General features: G+C 32.6%; 1 protein-coding gene and 1 non-coding gene across 3 annotated transcripts; one reads left to right on the top strand and one right to left on the bottom strand.

Annotated features, from left to right (window-relative positions):
* Positions 1 to 2486: 2486 nt before the first annotated feature.
* On the bottom strand, positions 2487 to 5710 carry SKIP4 (SKP1 interacting partner 4). 2 transcript variants are annotated; one of them, XM_047300344.2, is made up of 3 exons: positions 5573 to 5710; positions 3972 to 4483; positions 2487 to 3318 (listed from the first exon to the last, which is right to left on the bottom strand). In XM_047300344.2, the coding sequence occupies exons 2-3, from the start codon at positions 4460 to 4462 to the stop codon at positions 2721 to 2723; spliced, it is 1089 nt and encodes a 362-aa protein (XP_047156300.1). In that variant the 5' UTR covers positions 4463 to 4483; positions 5573 to 5710; the 3' UTR covers positions 2487 to 2720. The 2 variants fall into 2 exon arrangements, with proteins under 2 accessions (XP_047156300.1, XP_047156304.1); XM_047300348.2 differs by lacking the exon at positions 5573 to 5710 and adding an exon at positions 5372 to 5566.
* Positions 5711 to 11305: 5595 nt separating this feature from the next.
* TRNAV-CAC (transfer RNA valine (anticodon CAC)) lies at positions 11306 to 11379 on the top strand. Its single transcript has one exon. It is a non-coding gene; the product is annotated as a tRNA-Val (tRNA).
* Positions 11380 to 11590: the final 211 nt, after the last annotated feature.

Genomic DNA, 11590 nt, shown 5'->3' with positions numbered 1-11590 from the left:
GTTAAATTTCATCCCTGTATATGACTTTAACATGTATAATCGATTCGCTAGGACAATGGGCTTATAGAGAACCGATTCCGAGGGTTCATAATAAAAAAATTTGAACAACAGTTCTATGGTCAGGCTTTTACTACTGTAGGGTTGTAGATGGAGACGAAGAAGGAGGTTGTGCACGTTGATGGGATGAAGAAGCAAAGGATTGAAGATGAATGCGCGTGTTTCAGAGCCAAAGAAGACGATGAACAATGCATGGAAGGTAGGAAGAGGGTGGCGTATTCGATTCCAGGAGAGAGGTATTCAGTTCCACTCCTGCTTACATATTTCAGAAACGGTGTATTCGATTCCCTCAAAGGGGTATCCGGTTCCAGGCGTTGGAAAAGTGGTGGGGAGAAGGCGAAGGAGAGGCCTTGGGATAGTTGGACTCCGCAGACGACGGGGAGAGGGAGGTAGCGGTAGAGGATAGACACGTGACCGGTGGCTCCGAGGACGAGGAGGACGGCGGCGATGAAGAAATCGGTGGCAGAAATTCAAGTTGTTGACAAGAGACAGAGCGAGCACGATGGATATGTAAGTCCCTAGGTCACCCACGCGCCGGAGAGCTCTGAGAAAAGGGTTGTCTTTAGTTTGATGGAGGAGGGGAGCCACTGGTTGTGGCGGAGGAGAGGGTTGGTAGTGGTTGACATTTCGCCCTATTGAACGACATTGATTGCTTCAATGAACTAAACTACAAAAAGAACGAAGTTTGTGTAGTTTTTATAATGCGGTAGATTACAGCTAGGTAATGAATATGATCAAAGTTTTTTATTCAAATTTGAATATTTCTGGAAATGAATATTTGCTCAGTAAGGTGAACATGAGAAGGATTAGATTGAAACATGCTGATTGGTTGACTGTTGCTAATATGAAATATGAAGTATTAGCTACTATGGTTAGATCAGAAATGCACGTTGGTTGTTTGAATATTAATGATAAACTTCTGCATTATGTTATTGTGCAAATGTTGACTCCACGACTTGGAAATTTTGCAAAGTTATTGCAGAAGGATATCTTTATGTTATGGGTGCTTAAAAATAATATAGCTATCAATTGGCCTCATCACATCATGCAACATATGCTTAAATGCACGGCCGGTGACACACCCCTACCATACAGTGTCCTTATCACACAAATCATATATTGTGGAGTACATGTTGATGCCGATGGCAACACTCATATTGGGACCATACATCATTTTTCAATTAATTCTTTGAAGATGTTGAATATTGTTAATGTCCATGGTGTTTGGCAACATGACGTCGGTGATGATGATGACGACGAAGACCAACCACACCATCATGACAACCCTGTGCAACCTCCTCCACATGAACCAAATACTAATATGATGACTGAAATGTGGAAGGGGGTACAAGACTTGCAACAGAGAATGCAGGATATGGAACAAATGCAGGTGCAAGTTCAGCCGATTGAAGATAATTTGGCAAACCTATCCCTCCACATAAACCAACAATTTGCTCACCTGAATCAGAATGTCAACTTAATTCTTCATCATTTAGATGATTAGGTTGCTTACTATTCCGTAAATGTATTACACGACTTTTTTTCTTATATTGACTTTTGTGTTTCATAACTTACATTACCTATTTTTGAATGTTATTATGTTTGACATTAGTTTTCATACTTGTATTTATCGTTTAAATGTTTCTTTCTTCAAAATTAATCAATCTCACTTCCATAACAAATAAATTCATACTACTTGGTATAAAATTATATTACAAATCAATACTACATTTAAAAATAAATTCATTTTACTAAATATTAATTTTGTTACAATTTTTAAATAATTTTTAATTAATATTTCAATTTTTTACTCTTTACAAACTTTTTTACAATTAAATATAACATTAACAAATAACATTTTATATTACTTTAATAACTATGGGCATTTTGGTAATCTTTATTTTTTTACCAATTATACAAACTTTTTATATCTGCCACATCAATCAAATCCTACATTAATTCTCACAAACTTTACTTCCAAATCCACTCTCAATTACTTCCAAATCCATTCAAACAAACAATAAAAACTTTACCCTCAAATCCACTCAATCACTCTCCCCCAAATCATCTCTCACACAAATGAACAAAGCATTAGGGTCGTGATTAATTTTTGTACGCTAAGTTAATATTAAATATTAGTCCAATAGTAGAAGCCAAGCTGATTGCAAAATGATTGGTTCTGTTTGTAACTATTTTATATATTATGTAATCCAAGCTTTTTGTTAGATTGAATTCGAGTTACCAATTACATAGTTTTAAAAACTTGATATAATACAACCAACCAAGATACCTATTTAAATTTGCTGAAAATTAAAAGAAAAATAGTGAAAACCTCACTTCATATCTAATGAACAACCTCATTCACAATTCCACATTTTTCAATAGATTTAAAACAATAGAAGAAATGAGAATCTTAATCACAACTCCACTACAGAAACAACTTGTTAAGATTCACAGTTTGGGTAACCATGCAACAATAAACACAATGGACTCCAACAGTGTGCAGTCCACACATGCAAGTACCATTAGGATTGCAGGTTATGTGATTCAGATAATTTACAAAAGTTCAAACCTTGATAACATTGTACCAAGTAAATAAAAAAAAATTATGTCACATTGATGCAGGTATCTTAACATGTATATACACACAAACTCATTAATGCTCAGATTGCTAAGCATTTACAACTTATTACAGTGAAATCAGATAACAATCCTGGTATGGAAGAACTCGTCAACACCTGGCCCTCATTACCCAAATTACCAACATCAACAACCACAGTGCTAAGCATCTTCCCAACAATGAAAATGCTTCTACCAACTGCAACAAGCTGACAAGGTGGTCTAGTAAGCAGTGGTGACAGTTTTCCAACCTGTATCCACTGGCGTCTCCCTTTGTGCCACATCATTAACCTAGTTCCTAAAGTTTGATCCAAGACATAAAGGGTGTCATCCACAACAACTGCAGGGCCTGTCCACCCTGAAACCATGTCAGCATCTGCATACTGCCATGTGCCACTAGATGGTTCATATACAATGGCAAATACATGAGGAGTTACAGGGTATCTGGAAAATCGGACGTATATCTTTCCCCCAAGAACTACTGAATCTTCAACATCAGAAAAAACAGCAATATCTCTCTGAGATCTCCAACAATTTGTCAGAGGGTCAAAAGTATCCCAAGAATGAGAATAGGTTGGATTTGAAGCTAATCCTCCGATAGCATATAGTTTTTCATCCAAAACTTCACAAGCAAAGAAGCACCTGAAAGGTTTTTGCAGAAGAAAACAGTAATTTCTACATTGCTGTTGGGGATAAAACTAAGGCCAACAAAGACTATGCAATTGCAACTTCGATAGTAAAATATAGACACCTAAATTGACATATAAAATGTATACTAATGATTCTTTGACAATGTTATGAGAGCATAATGTAAAAACAGTTGTTGATCAAATTATACTTTCAAAACAAAAGCTCTTTAGAGTCTGTAGAAAAAAGTGAATTACAGCATAAGGATAACTGGGATTTTAGAATGGAAAGAAACCTTATTTCTTAATTCCGAAGGATATGTGCTCCTAAAATCATGTTGTACCAATACTAGTTACGGATCAGTACTTAGTACTGGTAGGTAACAGAAAAATTGGGTACTTTTCAATTCCAATAAAACAGAATGTAGAAGTCATTATTCATGAAAATGAATTATTTGGATGCCGCCATACATGCAAACTATTTTCTTTCCAAGTAAAATAGTAAGTTTGTGGTTGTCCCTAGTTTTCTGGTATCAACAATCCTTAACAATTTAAGCAACTGCAACAACAACTCTACCTAAAATCTATGATGAAAAATCCTAGCAGATTGATATTTACGTAGCACATACAAACATAGATTCCTGAAGGAATAAACATGAGGATATTTACCTAGCAGTTGACATGGAAGTAGCTTGAATCCAACAGTTTGACGAAGCATCATATGAATAAACCTCATCAGTACAATCTATTGACCAGCTACAACCACCCAACAAGAATAGCTTATTTCCCAAAGCTTCAAAACCCATGCCTTTTCTTTTTGAGATGTGAGGTGGAATACCATCAACCAGCTTCCAATTTCTTACTGAGGCGGTTGGATCCAAAACATAACAGAAAGTCTCATTTAATTTGTCCCTGCACAGAGCATAAATCCAGGTTTCATCCAGTTTGTGCTTCCGACGGTAAGTGCTCCACTCTTCGTTACAAATTAAGTCCCTCCATCTCTTTGAAACACACTTCAGGACTGGATGATATTTTCTAGGAACTCTTGCCAGGCACATAAGAGATATATCATCTGGAAGGCCATAGATAAGTACAGAATTGGTGTCTTCTACTTCATTGACACAATTTGATGATTCTTCTCTGACATCTACATTCTCCATTGGATAGTACAAACAAAGGATCTGAAAAGAAAGGATGAATGTTGGTGAAACTCTTATCAGATCATAATTGCACTTGCTCTTTCTGCGTACACTGAACAAAAAAGAAACATCTAGCCGATATGATCCCAAGCCAAAAATAACATCATGGCAGATATAAACCTCAAAGGCTGTGTCAAGACACAAACAAGATCAAGTTTTGTGAGACCAGCACTGTACCACTTTTAAAGCTTAACGTTGACATGGAGAAGGTGTACAACTCATGTTATTTAAACTTTCCTTAAACATGAAGAGACTGCAGACACTTTAATCAGATTACAACCCTCACTAACCACACTGCAAACTCGTAATGAAATGTCAACCTCCAAAAATGCTTATAGTTTCTAGCTATAAAAAAAATTCTCCCTCATCCTACTTACATATACCGATACTTTCTTCTTTATACCCCTACAGGACATAAACATGTGTAGCTTACCCATAACGTGAAATACCATCACCTTTACAAAAATAAGTCCATTCCATTTTGCAGGCATTAGTCATCAGAACACACAACCAGACTACCCAAAAAAGAGAAACAAACTTCTACTGTCAAATTATATGAAAGAATATACAAATTTAACTTCACACAAAATATTGAGGCAAGGAATATCAATGCCCAAATCACGTCAAAAACGAATAAGCAAAACACAAGCAGGGCTTCCCAACTGGCCACAGATCATAAATGGGGAAACTAACAAACTACAATCACAAGCTTCATAATCATTCTCAGCATCACAGTCCCAAAAAAAGAATCCAAATATAGTCCTAATATAAACGTAGTACATTTCATTTTCCCAGACTTGAGCTAGACCAAATGCAAAACCAGAAGCAACCCATTTAAGAATAAACGAAAAATATAACTTCTTTACATACCCCTTCCCGCAATCATTGCAATTCCAGATCTAAAAGCAAAAGGGGCGCACAAAAACTCTCAAAATTCCAAAGATTTCAAATTTGACAGTCAATGCCAAACAATCCGAGAGATATAAATCAAAGATCGATATAATAAGAAAGCTAATTCAATTTTTTTTTTGGGGGGTTTTTGTGACAGGAGGAATGGAGAAAGAATGTCACCTGTCACCAACAAAGGGATTCGACTAAGAAGTCCGGCAAAGCAAGAAAAGACGATTCTTTAGCAGTCCCTGGATATTTATCGTGCTGTTGATGACAATCTTTTAATAAACAACTTCACTTTTTACTATTTTAATTGGAAAGAAAAGTTAATACGCAAGAATTAAATGACTACTTTGTTTTTCTTTAGTCTTATATACTCAAAATCATGACTTATTTTGTTAATACAATAATTATAAATTTATTGGGTTTGATTAATTCATAAGTTATTTTTTTGTCACTTTTACTTTTATTTATAATTAAATATGCTTTTAATTCTCACACTTTAATATTAAATTAGAATTCGTTGAAGATTTAAATTTTTATATAATTTAATATTTAAACTTCAAAAATAAATAAATATTTTTTTTTATCTTAAAATTTTCATGTATCAAATAATATATCATTTGATACCTTCGAGTTCAAATATCTAAATGAAATATCATTTAATATATAAAATAAATTAACATTTTGGATTAAGATTTTGTATCAGTTTATTTTTAAAATTTAAGACTCAAATGTTTCAAAATTTGAAATAATAATAAAAGATAGTTTTGTGTTTAAATAGTTACATACATATTTAAATCATTTTATTTATTTTAATCTTGAAGGTTAATATTAAAAGTAAGTTTTAATGAAAAATGTGTAAAAGAATAAAATACAATAGCAAAAAAAAGACAACTTCAATCATTTTCTTTTAAACTAAACTGATTTTGGAGTTTGACTAATTACATAGTTGAATTAATTACAATCCGCCAACACTCTATTAAGATTTAAGTTATATTTGAACTGATATGTTGTCGTGGAAATATGAAAACAGAGGAGACGCAAGAGAATTTGGACACATTCACATGATTGATTTGTTTTAAATATTCATGTTTGAAACATCATCACTAGTCAATACATGTATAAGAAGAAAAACACAAATATCAATAAATATAAGAGATTAACGTTATTTTCTATCTAAAAAATTTTAAAACAATAAATTAACTTATTTTAAAACTTAAACTTGCACTTGAATTCAATTCACGACTGTCTCTTACCATAATATATTGTTTTCGGCCTCTTTCTTTGAATCTCTAAGACATTCACATCCTCTTTAGCCTGCCTTTCTCAGTTAGCAAACTTTTCCATATAAACTTTCAAATCCAAGGCAGATTCAACATTAGATTCTAACCAAATGTCATAACTTCATCCCATAATTTGTTGAGATGATTACATGCTTTTTCATCCATATCTTTTACCTGTTTACTCTTCAGAAAATGAAGAACTGGACCCAAAGCTTTAAATGCACATACACTGAATCCACACTTTCTCGTATCTTGACTTACAACAAGTGAGTGATGCTGTAAACATACTTATTCTAATAATGGAACCAAATTTAGATCTATTTTTGCAAATGATCTTATAAACATCTAAAGGAAAAAAATATTATTGGAGTCATTGACGGGGTTGCCATCAATCTTTTTGATATGGTTCATTCTCGTACTCATACTTGATCACAAAAATCCCAACTTCAATCATACAAATATAATTTACAATAGGTTTAATTACACTTGTGATGTATATTTTTTTCAAGATATTTCATATAGGTTTTCGATTTTTCTTTTCCTCAATTAGATGTCAACTTTTGAGAAATTGATGTAATTTAATTATTTTCTTTAGTACTGTATCAACAACGATAAAAATTATCTCATTTGTGTTTTTTTTTTAATTTTATATTTTATTTTATTTATTTATTTGAAGTTATTTTTTTAATTTGGTCATACCTCACCATCTTGATGTATTTAATGGAAATGTGGTAATGGAATGTCATAATAATGTAATATAGAAAATGAATGATGAATTATTAACATGTGATTTGAAATAAATAGTAAGTGAATTAGGTTATGAGATGAGTTTAGATTGAGATAAATTACATAACATGATGTGATGTTAAGATTTATATGAAAACACAATGAATGAGTTATGTGTGATATGTTCTTTTTTGGCTTTTTTTTTGTTATTGTGCTTATTGTCTTGGTTATGTTTATTGGGAATTAAATGTATATGTATGAATGAATGTGTAAATGTTGATGAGAAGGCTTCTAAGGGAGAAAGCATTTTACTCTTGTATTAGATATATTTGAGTAGGGATTAGGGATGACAACGGATCGGGTCAGATACGGATAGTACATACCCGCAACCCGAAGCGAAAAAAAAAATTATCTGCTACACGTTCGTTATCCGCACAAATATCTGTTTAAAAAATATCCGTGGGTATTTTAAAACCCACGGATACCTATAAATATTTAAAAAATTTAAATAAAATTATAAAAAATATAATATAAATTAAATACAAATTAAAATTTAATTTTAATTAAATTTAACCTTATAAAATACAAATTAATTTTAATTTTAATTAAATTTAACTTAATAAAATATAAATTCAATTTTTATTTTTATTTTTTGCGGGTATAGATAGTATAATACCTGCACTTGACCCATTTATAAGCGGGTATTAAAATACTTACTACCCGCAACCCGTGAATAGTATATATCTGCGGGTACCAACACTAGTACAAATTTTCCTTTTACACTTGTACTATATACCCCATTTTAAACCTAACCGCTGCCTATCACAAGACGGTGGCAGTTTCGTAATAAACTGAACCTTATAAGCCTCAGTTGTATGTGAAACCGGTGCAGAACACAGATATGACCTCGGTTGCATGCAGAACCGAAGCCGAAATGATGTCTAAAAAGTTGACAAATTTTTGAGCAGGTGATGCTACCTCGGTTTCATACAGAACCGAGGCATAAAGCCTTCATTTTAAGCATTAGTCAGCACGGACCCGGTGTCCAAACACTCTTAGGCTTCGATGCTTTCCTAACCGAAGCATATATTCTTCGCACTGTGCTTCAAATTCCAAAGTTTGCTCATTTCTTCTCGCGTTGTGCTTCTTATTTCTCTTCGCGTCGCCGTTGTTCTCCCAAGGGCTGCCTCCACCAGCGTTACCGCTTCACTTCGTCCGTCGCCGCTTCGCTACCGCTTCGCTTCGTTCGTCGTCGCTGTCGTCCATTGCTTCTTCGGTTCTTCTTCTTCGCATTGTTGCCGTCCATTTCTTCTTCGCTGTTCTTCAGTTTAGATCCGAAAAGGGTTCGGCCCTTATTTCTTGTTTAGATTTGAAAAGGGGTGTTCATCCTTCTTCCCTGTTTAGATCTACGCACAATGGGGCGAGATTGTCTTCTTACGGAGAGACCCAACTTTGGGGCAGCACCACCAGCGGTCTCGCGCAAGCCAAAGACGGAGGCGCAAGGACGCAGTGGTCGTTCCTTTTCTTGCGGCGGGGCGCGGGAGGGAGGCTTCCTTCCTCTTCTCTGTTCCGATTCGTCTAGGTTTTTTATTTCAATTTTTGGATTTTTGATTGGAGTTTCTGCTTGTTCCCTGTTGAATTTTTGGATTTTTGGTTTTGTACTTATGTTTCGGGAGAAGAAGGAATATCCGGGGGCGGAAGGGGCGGTGGGGTGATTGGCGGCAGAGTTGAGACCTCCAGGAACAGAGGAACAGAGGCTGGTGGAGAATCCTTATTGTTTCACTGAAAACGTGGAATTGCGTTGTTGTGTTGGTAGCTCTGAAAGTGGGAAGGTGAAATGATGCTGGTGGCAGTGGAAGATGGGTGTCTGCTTATGCATAAGAACATACGTCAAGAACATCCTAAAGGTTAAAAAAATTAAAAAACAAACAAGTTACTGCCTCGGTTATGTAAAAACCGAGGCATAAATCCTGTTCTTTTTAACTCAGTTCACAACCGAGGCATAAAACCTACCCCTTTTTACCTCGCCGGTATATGTCTCGGTTGTAGAACCAGTGTCGATAAGCAAAAGTAATCGGTACAGTATCCTCTTAGTGCACTAATGCAACTATCTGCGGATATTCGCGGGTGTATATTTTTTTGTTAGAGACTTTTAAAGGAGATTATCCATATTATGCTAAGTATCCTAACTCATAGACTAGGATATTTAGTAGTGAGAGTCTTTGGATGTTTCCTAGAAAAGAGTAGTGAATGGATATTTTTGACTGACATAGGCAAACTAACCTTGTTATTATGAAGGAAAAAAGATTCATGTCTTGATAAGCCAACATGTTATTGGTGTTCTGGTAACAGGGACAAATATACCAGTCTGACTATATATATAAAAATTCTTCTAGAGGTAGATGTTTTAGTTTATCTAAATAATAATGTATGATTGGATGAAGTTAGTATTTGTGAGTAATTGCTTGTTTTAATCATTTTTAATTATTTATACATCCTTTTTTAAAACATATTAGCTTATCTTGCCTTTTATATCATGGTTTTTTCACCTATGGTACTGTAAGCAGAAAATAATGCATGTAGGAAGGTTGATAAACCATGAAACTGCTTTATGATTAGATAAAATATAAATGATACTTAAGTATATTTTGATATTATATACATCCTCTTAGTTGACGAAGATTTCTTTATTTTTTTTTAATTTAAATCAAGTTTTACTCATAAAAGATGTGTAAATACATTTTTATATACTTAATGATAATTTATGCTTGCAATTAACCATGTAATGTTTTAAATTATTAAGTTAAATCCTACTAAATTTGGAATGTTACAATTTTAATTCATAAAAAAAGAAAAACGGCTTAAAATATGTATTATTCTTCGTTATTCTAAATATAAAGTTATTATTATTATTAACTTATTATATCAAAATATTCTCACATGTTATGTACTTTAAAAGTAATATAATATATAGAAATAAGGCTTTATTTTTTAGTTTTTAGGGTTATAAAAGGATGAATAAAATATTCAAAGTCATGGATTATTACACCTAAATTCCTTAATGAGTAGAAGATTAATAGTTAAAGAGTATTGTACATAAATTATGTTTACATACCTATTAATAAAATGGAGGTAGGATAAATGTCAATTATTATCTATTGCAGTCAAATTGACAAAATGTTATTTCAAAATGAGACTATTATTGTTAATATCATTCTTTATACAATACTTTAATAATTTTAGCTTTTCACATTTAAACTATCTCGATAAAAAATGTGAATAATTAAAATTTGTTATTATAAATTTTAATTTTAGCTATTATCATTACATTTTTTTAATTACTGTGTGTGGTAAAAACATTTCAAAAGTGATGTTTTGCGACTGCTACTAATTGTTTAAAAAGAAGCTTAATTTTACTAATTATGTACGTGTTTGATTTTGTTAAAAGATTTAAATCATTTTTAATAAAAAAAAGTGATTTTTCAGGTGGACAGTAGGTGAAATTAAATAAAAAAGAATCTCATGAACATAATTCTAAATATATTTTTGTAGATTCTTTTATGATCTAATTTTATAGATCTAAATATTAGTAACTCAACATTTTTTCATGTTCAGCGTAAAAAGCATATATTTTCTTCAGGCTTTGTATATACCATGCTTCTTTAATATGCAAATAAAAAGTTTTTACTAAAAAATAAAATTTCAGCATTCTTACTGAAAAAAATATATTTTATTATAATACATAATCGTTTTAAATATTTTAATTTATATTGTTTTTCTACTAAATAACAATGATGATGGAGATCCACATAGAACATAACACAAGTAATTTGTTTCTTCACGAAAAAACAATTATGTTTTAAAAGAATTATAATTAACATTATAATTTCATATCAAAGAAGTCTGGGTGGTGTAGTTGGTTATCACGCTAGTCTCACACACTAGAGGTCCCCGGTTCGAACCCGGGCTCAGACATCTTATACTTTTTTGTTTACATTTAATATTAGTGAATTTTGTGACACCCATTCTCAAGGTTTTCAACTTAAAGTCGTTTTTTAATGTTTCTACTTATTATTACTTTTTAGTTAATATCTTTACATTTTCTTTTATTGTAGCGGGTTGCAAGAATATTTAAAAATTATAGTTTTACGATTGTTATTAATTGTTTTAAAATAATAACTTCAAT

Source organism: Vigna umbellata, chromosome 11 (genome assembly GCF_029865625.1).
Source record: "Vigna umbellata cultivar VRB3 chromosome 11, Vumbellata_1.0, whole genome shotgun sequence".
Classification (NCBI taxonomy): domain Eukaryota; kingdom Viridiplantae; phylum Streptophyta; class Magnoliopsida; order Fabales; family Fabaceae; genus Vigna; species Vigna umbellata.
Note: the sequence above shows the minus strand (reverse complement) of the source record. Positions and strands in the feature narration are given on the sequence as shown.